Here is a 19,569-nt window from a genome sequence, read left to right on the forward strand (position 1 = left end):
TCTCAAGATTGTTTAATTGTTTTGGCTCTTGCTGCTACAAACATCTTTTAACTGCCTTCATATGTTCCATAAGTTTTTGTATCCTGTAATTCATTTTCATCCAAGTCTTAGGATTAATTTTTTTTCTTTGACCCAATTATCATTCGGTCATGGACTGAATAGTTTTCAAAGTTTCACATATTTTCTCTTGTCATTGATACCCAGCTTTATTCCACTGTGTCATGTGGAATGCAGGGTGTCCCTAATACATAGTCGATTTTGTGTTACTGCGAAGAGTGTGTGTCTAATATTTGGCTAGGATATTCTGTAGATACCTGTTAGGTCCATTTGATCACTGAGATGACCTATCTGTAGGTGACATTGTTTTGAAGCTTCTTCTTCCCCCTGAAACTCGGTGCACTTGTGTTTTACATATAAATAGCAATATCTAAATTAAATGTCCTCCAAGTGGATTGCTTTGTTTTCAGTAAGTTACTTAATAATGGAGATGATACCTACTTTTGTTTTACCTATCTAGCTACTCTTCTGAGTGGTTTTGGTTTGAAGCTTATCTTGTCATTTATTGCAATAGGTATGCCTGATTTTTTTTTTTACATTTAAATTATTTATTATGATTTTAATCATCTAATTAATTAATTATGCATATATGCACATGTGTCATAGTATGCTTATGGAATTAAGAGGATGATTATAGAAATTGGTTCTCTCTTCTATGTGCATTTCTGAGATAGAACCTTTTAGCAAGGCAGAAATTCTTTATTTATCTCTTTTTAGATCCTCTGTATTTACATTTGAGATGTTATCCCTTTACCCGGACCCTCTCCCATCTCTCCTCCCTCTTCATCTGCCTTTAGAAAGTTTCACTCCCTTCTGATCCACCTCTCCACCCCATTGCCTTGGCATTCCCCTACATTGGGGAAACATGTCCTCTGTGGAATAAAAGCCTCTTCTCACATTGATGCCAGACACTGCTAGCTTTGATTGTTTCTTAATTCCATTTGCTTAGAATACCTTTTTCTATTCTATTACCCTAAGATGAGCTGATATCTGATATTGATGGTGATGTATGCTTTTTAGAGGCAGCAAAAAGATAGATCCATGTTTCTAATTCAAGCTGCTTTTTTATATTTTTTTAATATTTTTTAATTGAAAGGTATATATTAATGTCGGTTGTTTTGTTTTGGCCATCATTTTAGAACTCTTTTGATAAACTATCATGGAGTTATTTACTCTCTGTGACTTACTGTGAAGGCCATTTATCTTATTTTCTGACTCTAGTATTCCTTCCAGTATCCTTTATAGAGGTGGCTTAGTGTCTGTAAATTCCTTTAATAAATAAATAATAAACAAAATGTTAAGTTTTTATTTCTCTTTAACTTTAAATAGATAATTTCACTGAATATAATACTATGTGTTTACAGTTATAATCTTTAGAACTCTTTAATGTTTTGGGCTATAACTTTCCAGCCTTTCTGGTTTTGAAGAAGTGATGATTTGGGAGTGAGATGGGAGATACTGGAAGGAGTTAGAGAGAAGGGACTTGGGCTGGGCTGGATGGAGGAAAGAGAGCAAAATGACACATTAAGATGTTAGAAGTAAATAGAAGTCTTGAAGAAAACTTTCTGCTGAATTATCAGGTGCTATTCTGATGGCCCTGCCATTATAAGAGATTTGACCTCTTTTTTTTTCTTTCAATCTCTTTCTCTATTCTGCATGTTTAATGTTTTAACCATAACATGTGCTGAGGAAGTTTCTTTTGTAGCTCTGTCTTTCTGGTGTTCTGTGAGCCCTCTTGCACCTAGAAGGACATCTCTTTTTCTAGATTTGGCATTTTTTTCCTCTATTGTTTTATTGACTATGTATAAAGCCTTTATTATGGAGTTCCAGAGGTTTCCCATATTTTGGTCACATATGTTCTTAAAATTCCTTGCTGATTTACTGAGTGACATAATTTCGATATGTTTCATCTTCAGCCCTCATCCTCTCTCTGTTTTCTACACAATCTTGTCTACTGATTAGACTTCTCACTAAGATTTTTACTTGAATTATTTTTTATTTCCAGAATCATTTTAGTTTGAAATTTTCTAACAATTCTCTTAATTGAAATATATTATCCTATCTTGTATTGATGTCTTTGTTTTATTAATCCCTTTGTTCCTTTGTAGTATATTCATGCTTTTTTTAGACATTTGGATATACTCATATTTTATTAAGTGCTATTATTATAGGATCAGTGACTTGTTGAGGAAACATGGTGTCTAGTTTTCTCATGCTTATTTCCTTTTTGTGCTGGTTCCTGTACATCTCAAACAGCTGTTGAGTTCCCCCCTCCTTTCCATTCACGTCACTGTCTTTCACTGATGTCACCTACAATGTCTATGAAAGTATTAAGTCTCAGTGAGCTAGAATGCCATTTCCATCTATGGTGCTGTTAGAGGAAGTTGGGGTCTGAGTAGGTGGCCTATGAAAGGGTTACCTATACAAAGATACATAGTTTATGCATCAGGAGCAAAATTCATGTGAGCTGAATGTATGAACGCTCCTTCACTTCAGGGAAACCATTATACTTCATGTATTTGAATCTTTCATACATCAACCATAATTTCTCATCTTGACTACTCTGGAAAAAAAACTGTAATAATCACACCACGGCTTAAAGATAATGTAATTTGCCAACCACTGAATGATGAATAATTCAGTCCAGGTGAATTTATAGTTCCCTTTTCTGACTGTTGGTTGGGGCCATTGTGATTGTGAGTGACAAAAGCCCAATCAATTATGTTTATCAGTTAAAAAGGGGACATTTAATAATGAAGCCTGAACTATGTAAGTGTCTAGGTAGAGAACTAGCCTGAGGAGGTCAGTGAGTCCAGTGTATCTGGGATCAAATGTCTACTTGAGATATTTGCCCTATGCTGGCTTATTTTTTTAGTTTAGTTTTCTCCTCAGGTGGACCTCTCAGAAGAAGATAAGTCTTTCTTCCTTTCCCCCTCCCTCATTCCCTTCTTCCTTCTTTCCTCCTCCTCTCTGTTTTTCCATCACCAAATTTATAGAATTATCTGGCCTTATACTTTCTGCTTAGTTTTATGACTCCTATCTTGATAAAATTCAAAATTTATCTATTGTGTTTTAATTAAAACTCTTTGTCTCAGAATGGATACATTAAGTTCTAATAAGAAATAAATTCTAACCTATATAATCGCCATTGCTACAATTTTGTATCTCTTATTATCTTATTTCTTATTATATATTTATTGAAACCTTTACACCCTTGGGAAGTGACTGAAGTTCTCAGTCTGTTGGCTGAGGTCCATTATTAACTCTCTGCTTCGTCTTTGTGGCCATAAGAGTGAATTAACTGTATCACTGCAGTGTTAAAACCACAAACCCACTCTTGAGTTTCTAACTAACTTACAAGCTTTGCCAGTCTGGAATTCTTTCCCCTCATTAAGCTTCTTTTGTGTTGCTGGATTAATACCATCTACTTTTATTGCTAATTGCTCTAGAGTTACAGAATATTCAAGTCCTATGATTAAAATAACAGCTTCTTTTCCCTTCAAGTCTACATCGTTCTCATCTCTCATCTGACATCTGTCCCATTTCTCCCATCTGACAATTCTTTGTTGTTCTGGTCTCCACTTGTTTATCATCCATTTACAAATCAATTCCTGAAATATGGTTTTTGTTTTGACCATATTCCTCAAACTGCATTGATGAGGGATAACAGTGAGGTGTTACTGTCAAATGTGACACTTGTTTTTTTGTATTTAGTATCCCACTGTTATTGGTATCTTTGTCTGGAATCAAATTTTTAGTTTATGGACATTCCCTCTTCTGTATTTTCTAGATGGAGTTGATTGTTAAATTATAATGGAGTATTGGTGAAATTTTTAGTGAGACCTATTACTTGTATGGAGAATATACTGCTGCTTTGTAATTTTGTGCCCTGTGTTTTTTAATTAAATTTATTTACTCATTCCCTTAACAACTCAATATTAGCCATTTCTCTCTCCCAGTACCCCCTGACACAAATTCTCCCTCCATTACTTCTTAATGAAAGCTCCCCTTTGGGTGTTAACACCACCCCCCCTCTAGCAAACCAAGTCACTGTGGAAGTTGATACAACTTTTCCCAGTGAAACTCTAAATATCACAGATAAACTGGCTCCATGTTTATGAATACAGAGTCAAAGAGGACTATGGGTTGACTAGGCTTTATAGACCAGCTGCCATTAACAAATTATTGGGGAAGCATAGGCCATATACTGAGACTTCTAAGCTTTTCAATTAATCTCAGTTGTATGTTCTTCCTCTGAAGTGATGTAGCACCGTATTTAATTATGACAACTTAATGAGAATATCCATTAATGGAATACAAGGCCTTTATCTGAGTATTCAGTCCTTGTCTGTGGTTCATGGAATTTTTTTCACCTCAGAACAATTTGAAAATTATGATGAAAGTGACACTGACACATATTTTATTCCATTATGAGAATTATAAGTACTTTTTCTTAATAAACAGTAGTGGCCACAGCCTACAGTGAACTAGCTGATGCTCTGGGAGCACAGAAATAAAACTGTCAGTACTGTCTAGTAGCTATGCTTACTGTGAAACATATTTTTAGTAATGTGAAACATTACTAAATGAATTCAGCAGTTTGATATGAAGTTTAATGATAGTTATTTTATGCCTTTTCTTTAAAACTCCAAATAGGATTTTCTTGTGTTAAATCACGAAATGCTCACCTGACATTTTCCCTTTCTTATGTCCTATTGTCATTGTTCAGATCTCCTTTAAGTAACCAGACTGTTGAGGTGTTATGAGTGCAGCTTCCTGTCATTTCTAGGAGACATATCTCAGAACAAACTTTCTGGCCTTTCCGCCCCCCTCCTAGACAAAGAACTATAGACAACTGAGAGAGAAATGTTTTTTTTCTAAAGGTGAGCTCCCTAATTAGTTATCCAATGTCAAGGAGTCATCTCTGAGGTCATATACATACATACAAGCAGCACTAAAGGACATCACCAGGTTGTATTTATATATGTATATATGTATGCATGTATGTATATGGAAATATGTCAAAATAATAATACATATTATAATCAAAGACAGGCTATGAATTTGAGAAGGAACTCAGAAGAGGGGTAGGGGAGGGACTAAAAAGAAGAGATATAGGAGGGGGTGGTAGGTAGACAATGAAAGAGAAAATGATGTAATTATATTAACTAAAAATTTTAAATATATTTAAAATAAAAAATTCACCTGATGTTTTATTTTTTGTTTGAAAGTTGTATATTGTAAAATCTGTGACAGTTAAAAACACATCTATATGAGACAACAGGAAAAGAAGCTTAAAACATTAATTTTTGCATCCTGTTCTGAACACAAATGCGTTGTCAGTATTATAAATCATTTGTTTACCCTTGTCATTGCTTTTAGGAAACCTAGTATAGTTCTTTAACATAGAAAACTCAGTATTTTCAGAAAATGAAACTGCAGAGAGATTTCATGGCAGGCCATCAGGTTATACCAAATATCTCGGTGGGCAGTTGGTACTGGAGAGAGAGACATCACAGGGTCTTGTCTCTTGCACCATGGTGGTTAAGCTCCTTGACACTTGGGGCCAGAGAGAGTATGAAGGAAATAGAGCCGCTCAGATACTTGTAGCTTCAGCTTACCGGTTTCACTTTCTTGTTCTTTGCAGAGAATGGGACAGGGAACAAGCTTCAAAGGAGAATCCCCAGCTTATCCATGCCCTTCGGCGATGCTTTTTCTGGAGATTCACCTTCTATGGAATCTTGTTATACCTCGGGGTAAGATGTATACATTTATGCAAAAATGTTTAAAAATTTCTTTTCTTTTATCTTTGTTTTTTAAAATAAAGTTAAAAAAAAGAAATGTAAAGAAAAAAGAATCTCACCTGTAAATATGCTGTCATATATTAGTAAGATATAATTATTAGTTTTCTAATTACATAAATATGAGGGCACTTGTGTAAACAAAGGTTTTTATTATTGTTTTTGTTTTAAATAAAATTCTATTACAAGTTTAAACACAAATGACCAAAAACTTTAGCAAAAAGAAGTGGAAATTCTTAAAATATAGGTTTCGATTTATAGTTTAAAATTAAAATGGGTCCAGAAAAGCAAATTACTCATTTCAAAATTATTTTTTTTTATGAATCTATATTATAATGCCTCAACAGTATCTGTGATTGCTGGCACCTTTGCTTTTCTGTACTATAGAAGAGAATGTCAGAAGACAGGAGTAAGACTTCATTCGGGCAATGATATGGAGGAATGTTTATGATATTTTGGACTCATACATATTGATATACTGAATTGTTTCCAAAAGATGGCAGAAATTTAAATGAGATGGTGAAGTACACAGACCATGTATTTTATCAGCAGTCCATCATTGTAAAGAGAGTAGCAGCGAGGAAACCTAGGCTTTGTGGTGTTTAAGGACGTGCTTATACTTTCTGTGTCGTCCGAACATCACTTTGAAGCTTGGTCATAGCCTGTAAAGAAATGACCCGCAGAAAATATGTTGAGTCTGCTGTAACAACTCCACACAACTCTGCCTTGGGACGTTATGTTCCATTTGGATTGATTTGCATTGTATGTCTTCAGGTCTTTATCCTCAGATAGCAGGGCTTTGGTGTCTCCTCAAATCCTTTATGAACCATATGCAGTCATGTTATTTAAAGAATTTTATTTTATCCTGCCTCAGAAAAAAAATCATTAAAAATTTACCTTGACAAAATTGACTATAATTACTCCAGAATGTTTTTTAGCTTGCAAATTATTTATTTTTATTTTTGCGCTCAAATTTCATTCCCCGCCCAGTCCACCCTCCTTCTGTTTCACATCCCATACCTTCTCCACAACCCCTCCCCTATCTCCAAAAGGAAGTCCTTGCCCCACACACCCCTTGAGACATCAGACCTCTAAACTCCCTGTGGCCTCTAGTTTCTTGAAGGCTAAGTGCATTTGCTCTGACTGACCCCAGAGTCCTCTGCTGTATATGTGTTGGGGGACTAATCAGCTGCTGTATGCTACCTGGCTGGTGATCCAGTGTCAGACAGATCTTAGGGGTCAAGGTTAATTGAGACTGATGGTCCTCCTACAGGGTCACCCCCCTCCCTCAGCTTCCTCCACTTTTTCCCTTATTCAACCACAGGGGTCAGCAGCTTCTGTCTATTGGTTGGGTGCAAATGTCTGCATCTGACTCTTTCAGCTGCTTGTTGGATCTTTCAGAGGGCAGTCATGATAGGTCCCTTTGGTGAATGTTCTATAGCCTAATTAATAGTGTCTGGCTTTGAGGCTTCCCCTTGAGCTGGATCCCCTTTTGGGCCATGCCCTGGACCTCTTTTTCCTTAGTCTCTTCTACGTTCCTTCCCTGTAGTTCTTTCAGATAGGAACAATTATGGGTAAGAGTTTAAAGTGTGGAATAGCAACCCCATTCCTCACTTGATGCCCTGTCTTTCTGCTGGAGGTGGGCTCTACAAGTTCCCTCTCCCCACTGTAGGGCATTATATCTAGCCCCTGCCCCCTTGAGTTCTGAGGGTTTCTTACCTCCCCAGGTCTGTGGTACATTCTGAAGGGTCCTCCCAACATCATATTTTCTGAGGTTGCCTGTTTCCATTCTTTCTGCTCACCCTCAGGACTTCAATTCTTTCCCTCCATCCAATACCAGATCATGTTCCTCTCTATCCCCCACACCTGTCCCTTTTCCTTCCCAGGTCCCTCCCTCTCTCCTTCCTTGTGGTTGTTTTATTTCCCTCCCAAGTGGGTCTGAGGCATCCTCACTTGGGCCCTTCATCTTGCTGAACTTTTTGAGTTCTGTGGACTGTACCTTGGATATTCTGTACCTTTTTCCTTTCTTTTCTTTTCTTTTTCTTGAGTAATATTAGTTAGAACATACTGTGCATGTCCTTTTGGGTCTGAGTTACCTCACTCAGGATGATATTTTCTAGTTCTATTCATTTGCCTGCAAAACTCAGGATGACTTCATTCTTAATAGCTGAGTAGTATTCCCTTGTATTTTCTGTATCCATCCTTCTGTTGTCGGTGCACCTGTGGCATGGTGGGGTATCTTTTGGGTATATTTCCAAGAGTGGTATAGCTGGGTCTTTATGTAGATCTGTTTCCAATTTTCTGAGGAACCTCCAAAGTGATTTCCGGAGTGATTGTACCACTTTGCACTCCTACCAACAGTGGAGGAGTGCTCCTCTTTCTCCATGTCCTTGCCAGCATGTGCTGTCACCTGAGGCTTTGATCTTAGTTATTATTTGGTGTAAGTTGGAATCTCAGGGTCATTTTGATTTGCATTTCTTTGATCACTTAGGACTCTAAGCATCTTTTAGGTGCTTCTCAGCTGTTCTAGATTCCTCTGTTGTGAATTCTTGATTTCCCATTTTTTAATTGTGTTGTTGGGGGGGGGGGTTGGGAGGAAGACTATGGACTGTGGTTTCTGTTTTCCTGTTTGCAGCCAAACTCCAGGGAGGCTTTCAGTCTTTTGGTAGTTGCCCTGCATGCCACAGAGCCCCCAGGAGGTCTTCAGACTGTGGTATAGGTTGCCTAGTTGCCCTGTATACAGAGGTACTTCAGGGATTCCTTCAAGCTGTGGTGTCTTGGGTACAGTGGATCACCTGGGATGTCTCCAGCTGTTGTGTCAAATGCCCAAGGTGCAACAGATGCCCTGGGATGCCTCAGGATGTGGTATCAAATGCTCTGAATGCAGCCTATCTTTTGATATGCCTCAGGATATGGCATCTTTGGGGAAGCAGACTAGCTAGCAGTCTGTCCCAGCAGAAAGGACCAGGCCCATAGTGTTTTCTAATGCTATTATATTTTAGAAGAAATTCTTCAGGTCTTTTCAATCCACATATGTATATATGTATATAAATATATGGAGGCATACATTTGAATTTCTTTGTAAGTAAATTTATGAGTATTATAATAACTGTACATATTTATGCATAAATTCATACATTTATATATAATAACTAATTTGTTATATATCATAGATCTGTTATTTAATGGTGGATCTATACATCTATACATGAAAGACAAGACTATAAAAAAGATAATATAATTTCTTCTAGTAGAATATGTTATAAAATACACATATAGACATAAATAGACATACAAAAAAGAATGAATTATCATTTCAACTTACCTTTGAGGTCACTTTTATCAATGAGCACACACAGCATTTGAAAATATTTTCAGTCAAGATCTCCCTGTGAGTAGAAATTAAGGACAGGGAAATGCAATAAATATGAAAAAGTTAAAAAATTTTTCAACATTAAAAATAGCTAAAAAATCTCCAAGCTATTCACCGTGTATTAATTATTTATGGATAAGTGATTAGAAGTGCTTCTGAGATAACCTGGGGGCTTAGAATGTATCTCTGGACACATCACAGCATTTGGAGCCAAAGATCAAATGTCCACTGATACACAGCCGAGTGTTGGTAAGGAAGGGTCCTCATAGGAGAGAGTCGATGAATGTACAAAGTGAGGAGGCATGAGGAGGAAAATTGTCAGGACACAGTGTGATGATGTTGAAGGGGCTCTTTTATCCTTGCCCCCTTCACTGAGACCACACAGTTCAATGCTGTAAAACTTTTATTTCCCAGATCTATTATTTATTTCAATTTAAGTTTTATTTTAAAAGATTTATTTGACATATTTAAATTGTCATTATAAAATACATAGTGTATAGTTCAGTATATGTATCCAATCTTTCATGATGAAATGAGGGTAATTAACATATAGATCACTCAATCATTTATCATTTCTTTGTGGTGAGAAAAGTGAAATTCTCTCCCGGCTGTCTGGAGATATTATTTCTAACTATAGTCACCCTAGTAGAACGTGTTCCTTCTGTACATTTGTCACTGGTAAGAGCTTCCCAGCATCCTGCCTACTCCTCTTACTAGACTTTGTTATCTTAACTCCTCTTCCAACTCACAGTGGCAATGGGAGATAGTTTAGCCATTTTAATAAGCTTCTTTCGTGTCGAATAACCAATGCCATTGCTTAACTGTTGTGTGTTCCATATGGGCATTTTCTTCTTCCTATTAAATAAGCAAAGATTACTGAAACATATATAACACTTGTATAGATAAATGTAGAGGAACATTCACTCAGGTGTTTATACTCTTGGTCTCTGTATATTATGATAATTGTGGCATAACCATTATTTAGTTGGTTTCAGTACTGATAGAAAAAAGCACTATAAAAATTGCCTTCAGCTGCGAAAGGTTAAGAAAAAGGAAATACCATCACAAAGGACCTTATTTCTACAACAGTGACGCAAGTTTTAAATCATATTAGCTATGGTACGTCCCCATTAACTTCGGACTTGTGTTTTCTTTATCTTACTCAGCAGCCAGACATAACATGGTTTTTAATATTTAAGACTTTCAGCGCAGAAGAGCAACAGGCTGCTGAAAACCATTGGAGAGTCACTTAAGGATACTCTAGGGACCCTGTGAGCACACCACTGACAGAATATGATCACCAAGGAGAACTTTACTGTAGAATTCATAGGCATACATCCAGAAGCATTTTTGATTCCATTTTTATCATTAGTTTAGCTTAGATCGGGACTTTTTTTTTAAAGTCCCAGAAAAGCTAAAGGACACAAAGAAAACCTAGTTCTTACAATGCCACAGTTCTTATATTCCCCAGACTGTTCTAAAGGAGGATCTGTCTCTTTACATTTAGACAAATACAGGCTTTTGAATCCAAGCCTTCTGCTCCTGAAGCAAGAGTGTTTGGGTAATTCTGCTCATGTGTGGGCTGGCTGATTGTCTGGATTCATCTTCACTCACAACCGAGCTCTCCAGAAGCTGGCTGCAGCTCAGTGTGCGTTTATTCTCCTTGTAGAGCTGCCTCCCCATCACCAACACACATGCTTCCGTCTGTAATCAGAGCGCTCAAGTTCACAGCATCCTTTTCGAAAAGGAAAGAATTATTACTCACCTTTACAGTATTTACCTCCAGATAATTTGATACTTTTTCCATGTTGTATGGGAATATTTGCTTAATGAAAGGGAGGGAGAGCATCCTTTCACACAGTGTCCAACTTTCTCCTCTTGATGTACTGTGAATGTGTTTCTGTGTCATTAGATGTTCTTTCTCCACATGATTAGTAAATTCTCTGTTTGTACTGTAATTCTCGGAATAAGTCCAAGTTATTTAAATTATTTCAATTTTTTGTGGGTAGTGAATGTAGTCCTTCAATATCCATCTAATTAGATAAAATCTAAATCTTTCTATGACATCTAGACTTGAGATATACAAATATAGCTAGGAAACATTTTCTAGTACTAGTGGAAAGTAGAGTCTTTATCACCAATTGATATTATCTTCATTTTGAAATGCTATATTTCTAGGTGAAAAAATACATTATTATTACCAGAGTTGTTTTTGGTTCTTAATAAGTTTAAAATGTCATTTATATTCATCATGCATTTAAGTGTGTGTGTGTGTGTGTGTGTGTGTGTGTGTGTGTGTGTATGAATTGCCCTTTTATTCTACTTCTGTTTTGTTGTGTTTCTCTGTTTAATATTATAATGTTTTCCCTAGACTTTTATAGGCCTTATAAATTTATTATAGTGATTCTTAACTAATTTTTGAGACATAGTAACCCTGGTTGTCCTGGGTTGTCTGTAATTTACCTGTAGCCCATACAGTTTGGAAATCACAAAGAACTAACTGCTTCTGGCCTCTGAGCACTGGAACAAAGGCATGGGCCACCACATGTGGACATGTTTTTATTTTATAGCTCTTATAATTTTAATTGATGCATATCAGTGTAATATTTTTTGTTTTATGCTTTTTTCAGGGGTATTCAATTATTATGCAAGGTGCAGATATCTTTGGTTTTCTTTTAATTTTATTGTTTCAAGACTTGCTGATATGGATGTATATGTGCATCTGCATGTCTATATTTTTACCAGAAGTGTTCATGTACCACAGAGACCAGATGAGGTCATTGTGTTCCCTGGGACTTGAATTACAGACAGTTGTCAGCTACTTTGTGTGGGTGTTGGGAACCAAATGTCAAACTCAAGTCCTCTAGAAAGTCCTCTAGACAAACCAAATCCTCTTAATGGAGCTATTTCTCTAACCCTGCTTATGCTTCGTTGTGTCATGTTTTACACGTAATGTCTGTGCCGCTTAGAATCTACCTTCTCCACTGAATTAAGTGCCATGTATTACAAGTTAAATATATATATATATATATATATATATATATATATATATATATATATGGTCCTTTCACTGGAATTTCCAGATAAATCAGTACACTTTCTTTGTCCTGTGACATGTATACTTGTCTGGTTTAATATCCAGTAGGTTACATTTTCATATTGTTTTTATGTTTCAAATGGTTTTAATTAGTAACAATTTCTAAATAAAATTCATAATAATTTCATTTATTGATTTATTAAATATATATTGCTTAAATATACTCACTAGGAAGGTATTGTATATATCATAACTCTTGTGACAATATAAATAGATAGCCCTGTGCTAATTTATTTATTTTTAAAATATACTTGAAATTTTTATGTGATTACATTAATCTTATTGAGTAAATTAGATGAAACATAATCTTTGTAATATTTAGGCTTTTTAGTTCAGTAGTTTTTTACATGTAATTAATAGTTTCTGGAATCAATCATGTTTCATATTAATACAGGTGCTTTTTGCTTTTTATATAATTCATAGAAATTTTTATTAAATTATCTTCGCTAGACATTTCAGAAAAATGTTAAGTGGTCATACTAGCCAGTTTTCTTTTGTTTTCCTGCCTCCAACACTTGTGTTTATCATCTATTCCTGTTTCCGGATTCTGAAGGAATCTTAGGTTAATAAGCACTGTTTTGATTCAGCTTTGTAGGAATTTTAACCAGATACAGATATTGTTTATCAAATTAATTACTTCATTGTTACTGTGATATTCACAACTTGTTCAGTAGTATATTGGTATTCTGCTAGTTGATTTCTCAGTATCACCAGCCCTAATATTCTAAATGTAAAGATATATAAAATGTGCTTACAAGTGAAGGTGATAGTATTACTTAGTGGCTGCACAAGACATAGCAAGAAATTCTTAAACCTTACATTCGAGTAGGAAACACTCCTGAACTAAATGCTCACAACATGCTGTCTTTTTTTTTTTTTTTTTTTTAATATAAAGTCCATATAACTTCGCTGCAAGCCTGAGTCTGCCCTTTTGTTTTCGGGTAAACTTTTCTTTATGGTCTGATGTCCACTCAGCACAGACCTGTCTGTCTTTTATTTGCTTATTTGCCAGGTGCAGTGGTGTAATTTAAGGATATGTGTACATCTACAGTGACTTAGAGCTTTGTTTGTTTAGCAAATCCATTCAAACATCCCCTCATAGGCTGCTCTGAGATCTGAATTATTCCCACCAAGAGTGCAAGTCCTTTAACTAGTTTTTACATGATCACTTACCCAGATGACACATGTTTTCACATGATCACTTACCCAAATGACATGTTTTATTTTGGTGGGAAGGAAATGTGTATAGACTGGCCTAGAATTCATAATCCTCTTTTTGTAGCCTACCTAGATAGGATTATAGACATGTGTCAGAATTCCTAGCCCCAGGTGATCTTTTGAACTCACAATGTTGAGTTCCATATCTCGTCTAGCAGGGAAAAAAAAAAAAAATCTATGGTCACAGAAGGAAAGGAACCAGTACTTTACCTTAGGTATTACTGAGCCTCTGCATAGTACTTCAAGACTCAAGTCATGCTTCCAGGGATAATGCTGTAAGACAGAGCCTTCTAGATTGCTAGAGTTTGCCAATAAGGAGAACTCTCCAAACAATAAAATTGGCTGAGGTGACACCTGTAAAGATACTGGAATAAGAACAGTAAGGAAGAGGTCATATACAACCCAGGGAGTCATATGGGAGAGAGTGGTGACGGTGTGTGTGTGTGTGTGTGTGTGTGTGAAGTATTCATGTAAGAAATTTAAAAATAAATGTAAAAAGGGGTGTTAGAGTTTTATGATTCTGAATTTAGTGTTCTTATTGTCTTAAACATTAGCATTAAGCTTCTTTTATTTTCTAATGAAAAGAGTTAAGGAAATTCTGTTTTGATTTATACCTGATAAAATTATTAAAATTCTTAATTGAATATTATCTTAAAATAGTTTTGCAGTATTTTCTATTGGATGCAGTTCTGTTTGGAGTACTATTTAAATGTGGTGAAAATAAGGGAACTTTTTATTTTTGAAAATAGTCTGAGCAGCAGAGGACTGCAGCTCGCATGTGTTGGTGCTGAGTTTTGAAAAGGGCTGTGTTTGATAGATTAAGCTCGGTATCAGTTACCATTGTTTTTTTCCACACTTTAAAAAAATGTCATGTGGATCTATGAATAGTTCCATTGTAAATATTAGAGAACATGATACATACAAGAGATTAGGGGAAATGGTAGAAGGAGAGAGTCTAGAAGTGCTGGTTTTGTCCTTGAGTGATAACAGCACTATGTGGTAGTAAGGTTTGTGCTGTGATCTACAGACTGTCTTGTCATTGACGTTTTCCCGTGAAGAAACAAACTGTACCTCACCGTGTGGATATATGCCCCTCCAGAGTAGTACTGGTACAGTCCTTGTGCGATGACTTGTATTGTTCAAAGATGAGTACGACCTGTTATTCGTGACAAGATGAGATCTAATTCATTAGTAGCAATATGTAACAGGTATGCCATCTAAGGCAATGCAGGCTCTAATTACTGTATTAAGTTGAAATCAAATAATAGAGCAAATAAATATGTTATGTTAAAGAATGTAGGTTATTGAAAAATATATTGGAGATCTAACATTAGAAAGTTTAGTTCAAACTAGTCAACAGAAGAAAGACATATAAGCTTATAACTTATAACCTGAAAAAAATGTGTGTTAAAATGAAGTTTTAAAACATTTACTTTTATTCAGAATGGTCTTTGTAATCTTTCATAATCAAGAATGATTTCTTAGAAATAATTATATATAGTACAATATGATATTTAATATAGTCTCTGACTTGTCTCTGGATCTCTCACATTACAAAACTCTTAAGAGCGTAACAGCTTAAACATAGAAATAGCACATTGTCTCAGCGCAGGGATAAACAAACTGATATATTCGTTAGGAGCCATGTTAGATAATATTTTGAACAAATGAGGTAATTATATGAATGCGTAGAGTTAAATATAAAACTTTTTAGGTTTTTAATAAAAGCACATTATGAGAACCTTTATATGACATTTAAACATCACATCCAGGGCATATCACTCTGAATGTGACTGCTTAGTCTCCAATATAATTCAACATCTAAATATGTTAAAGATGTTTAGCTAAAAATATTTTATATACTTTATAAAAATCAAGTTTTATCACTAGATATTACAAACAATTGACATGTTATAAGTAGGTTAGAGGTTAGAAAATATTTTTGATAACTGTGTTTTCATTTGGCATTCAAAACCATTTAAAACATGGTATGTAAAAGGAAAGAATTATATCTCATCCTTGTGATTATCTTGGAAGATTTTCAAAGGTTTGAACCTTCTCTTTGAATTATACTATCATGAAATGAAGTACTGTGTATAAAGTAGAGAATGAACAGCTACACAAAACCAGTGATCGATGACAGTTTGTAATTCCCTGTGGAGATGAAGGTGATGTAAAAATATGGTCATCTTCTGGGGCTTGTGGGGCAGGAAAAACCATCGTAGAGAACAATGAAAAGCAAATTATCTGTAGGAGCTAGGATTGCTGAGCAGCATGGGGGCCATTAATACAATCCTTTCCTTTAGCATCACATTGGTATTAATCTTCATGCAAGATTTAGCCCTAAGTTTCTATTTACTAAGTTATCATAAAACAAAAATTAGGAGATAATGTCTTCCTAACTCAAAGGATGTTTATCTAAATAAATGAGATTTAGGGTTTCTGGGTTCAAATCTATCTATGTACATTAAGAAGGTTGAGCATCTTGGTTGGTAATCAGTTTTGGATTATTGAAAAGTTTATGGGGTTGTTGACAACTGTCCCAATGTAGAGTGCTCTAGTGCACACCTTTCCTGAAGTCTCTACCCAGCCTACACTGGCAGAGAAGGAACAGTACCCAAGTGGCTGGCTTTAAATACCAGTGGAGCTGGCATGTTCTTCCCTCCGGACTCTAGCTCCACTCAATGGCAGTACTCTTAAGAAGCTGTTCCTTCTGATGTCACAGCTCAAAATACCTAGAGAGGTTCATTTGAAATTTCTTAGTGTCTTGCTTTCTTTAGCCTTCATTTCTTCATCTGTCTGCATAGTGAAAGCAGTTCCTGCACAGACTGAGAGCTGTGAAATCTTCTGGGACATATTTTAAAAATGGTTTTGTGACATGTAGGTATTACTAATCCATGTGCTACTTCATCAAGTCCCCCCTATACAATTTAGTCACTATTTGTACAGGTCTTAGTGAACCTCACACAAACTTGTCTCTAAGTGAGTTTTGCTGTAAACTAATAACCAAGTCTTATTACAGAGTATGCTCAAAGACACCACCAGCAGTTTCATGGATTGTCCAACCTTCTCTGTGAAGTTATTTTAAGGCCTTTGTAAAGATCAAATTTTCATAATTAAATTGTGACCTTATTTTTAGAACAGGAAATGAAATTTAATCTCTGTTTTCTCCTTCTCTAGGAAGTCACCAAGGCTGTCCAGCCTGTCTTGCTAGGAAGAATCATAGCATCCTATGATCCAGAAAACAAAGTCGAACGTTCCATTGCCATTTACCTAGGCATCGGCTTATGCCTTCTCTTCATCATCAGGATGCTGCTTCTGCACCCAGCTATTTTTGGCCTTAATCGCATTGGAATGCAGATGAGGATAGCTATGTTTAGCTTGATTTATAAGAAGGTAATACTTTTTGGAAGATGTTATTTGATTGGTCGTGTTTTATTATTTCAGTTCTAGAGATTAAATTCAGGATTTCTTGTACGTCAGGCAAGTTCTTTCCTGGGTTTGCTGCCCTGCACAGTCTCAGGTATTCTACATGGTATGTCTTCAGTGCCCTGAATATGATCTTGTACAAGGTTAAGTGTGCATACTTACTTCATGTGCCTGTGAAATAAATGGCAGGTACAAATATTGTTCTGAGTTATCTATCCTTGATAATGCAAATTGATTTAGTATACAATTATTAAATAACTTCTGTAAATTACCTATATTGCAGATGTCATATTTTAGGGGAAGGATTTGAGTAGTTTTATGGTTTTATTTTTAAATTCCCAGCACTTCACACGTACTAGACAAGTGTTGTAGCAGTAAGCTAAATCACCGTCAAGTTTTTGAGTCCCCCCTTTTTTTATTTAAAATAACAAATAGTATGAAATTCATTGACTAAATATCTTATGATAAAACGCTATTTTTACTAACAATAATATATCACTCTTAATGATAACCTAAGCAATACATTCCCACCTTAGTCAGCTGCCACAGATGGTGACAGTGTCGCAGTGGTGACACTCATCTACCATCTTACTTTGAGTTGGATTTTTGTCACCCAGTGAGTTCTGAAACTTTATAACATTTTAAAAATAGTATACACACTGAGATGATATGAACTTATTTGCTTTTCTGCATTCATTAGCTAGATAAGAGCCTAGACTGTCTAGGAATTATTTAAATATATTCAAAGAACATCAGGCTTTCTAAATGTGGTCTTAAATTTTGACAAAATTCAAGTCATGTCAATGACATGGGCTTTCACCTATCTATGTCACTTTGTTGCTCTGTCAAGTGATCAAAAAAAAGATATATTTTGGTGGTGTTTAGATATTACCTTATTCTTTGTTATTTTCTTTCTTCAATAACAAACAATGTATATATTTGGCTTATAAGGGCTATGGGTCTAAAATTGACCTTTAGCAAGTAATCCATAATACTACCACAGTACATACTCAAGGGCTATTGTGTCATAAAATCTTAATAGCTGTACTTTATTGCTTAAAAATTCTTTTATAAAAGCAGAGAAGAACAAAAAGATGTCAGAGTTTAATTGAATTTCTTATGCTACAAAATCATCAATTCATGAGTTCCAGAAAAACATGTTGAATAATTAACAAAAATTTTAGAGATTATTTGGAATATAGAATCTACAAAAAATGTTATCAAAGAAAATTGAATTTACTTTAATAAATATTTGTTTAAAGTACTTATTACAATGATAATAACCAAGCATATGTATATTGCTCTAATGAATTATTTAAATATGATCTAATTTTATCTACCCACAAATTTCTACTGTAGGTAATATTATTATCATTCTTTTAAGGAACTTAAAACCTATAAAGATCATTGAATAAGAGGTACTTCAAAACTTCAAAATAGAAAAGTCACAGTCGTGGAAAGTGGTTTCCAAGTAATTAGGTAAAACAGAAGTATGGAAACATAATATTGAGGGAAAGGACATATGAAGTAAAATAAAGAGGATGGTTAATTTGGAATCAAGACCTTATGTAAAATTTAGCACAAATATAGTAACACATGTGCTACATAATTTTAGAGAACTTAGTGAAGAATTTGAAGCTGTTACATATACATTTTCCTCTCAACATCAACTACTTGTGATTTTGACCTGAATTTATCTACTTTATTTCACAGACCACTTGTAACTTCTCAGTATTGGCTCATCACCAAAGAGTATGAGTGCATCTTTATGGTGCTCTAGTTGGTTCCTAATTGCCCTTTGTCTTTGCTCTTCCCGTGTCTCATATCCTTTCCCATATCCATCCTGTTTTAGGTCCATAGCAAGGACAATATAGTATCCTTCTATCAATATTTACAATTTTAGAGAGACAAATTTACTCTCCTTAAAATTCTGAAACCAAACATGTTATACTCAAAATAATGAACACAAACACAAACCAAACCTTGCCCATTAATGTGAAGATCACCAAAGTAAGTGAATAAATATTGGCTATGTGCTATGCATGAAGCTTCATGCTTTAGCCTGTGCATAACTTTACCTGACACCGGAATTCCTTCTAAACACATTAATCTACCTCAGCGAGCTCTCTCTCTCTTCTTATTGCTTTAATAATATTTTTTAATTAGCTGCACTCATTCTCTCTTCATCTTTGCTTCTCTAAAATTTATCTATAAAATCTTTCATATTTTTAAATGTAGAAAAGGAGCCCACTCTACATTCTGCCTCCCTAACTAATTTACTATATATATATATATATATATATATATATATATATATATATATATATATATATATATATATAAATTCCTGATACATACAGGACAATGGCTTACATCTATTTATTACTCAACAAATATGACAAATATGTAATGAGTTGAAACAAATAAATGCTTTGTTGCCAAAGCCATCTAACAAAAAATAAGTAATTAAATTTTACAGGCAAAGGATTATTCTCTTTCAGGATTATAATGTATCTAATAATGTTAAAACATTAATTTATAGGTAAGTAAATAAATGTTTTTAATCAATGATCTTCCATGTTTTTTGTAATATT

At 34.9% G+C, this 19,569-nt stretch overlaps 1 protein-coding gene across 1 annotated transcript in view; it reads left to right on the top strand.

The window, feature by feature from the left end:
* Positions 1 to 19,569, top strand: part of CFTR (CF transmembrane conductance regulator) — a 152,725-nt gene that overhangs the window by 33,809 nt on the left and 99,347 nt on the right. Inside the window, exons 3-4 of the mRNA XM_080936133.1 lie at positions 5,705 to 5,813; positions 16,727 to 16,942. Coding sequence (XP_080792259.1) covers positions 5,705 to 5,813; positions 16,727 to 16,942 — 325 coding nt within the window. The remainder of the gene's footprint in view (positions 1 to 5,704; positions 5,814 to 16,726; positions 16,943 to 19,569) is intronic.

Source organism: Micromys minutus, assembly GCF_963924665.1.
Source record: "Micromys minutus genome assembly, chromosome: 23".
Lineage (NCBI taxonomy): Eukaryota > Metazoa > Chordata > Mammalia > Rodentia > Muridae > Micromys > Micromys minutus.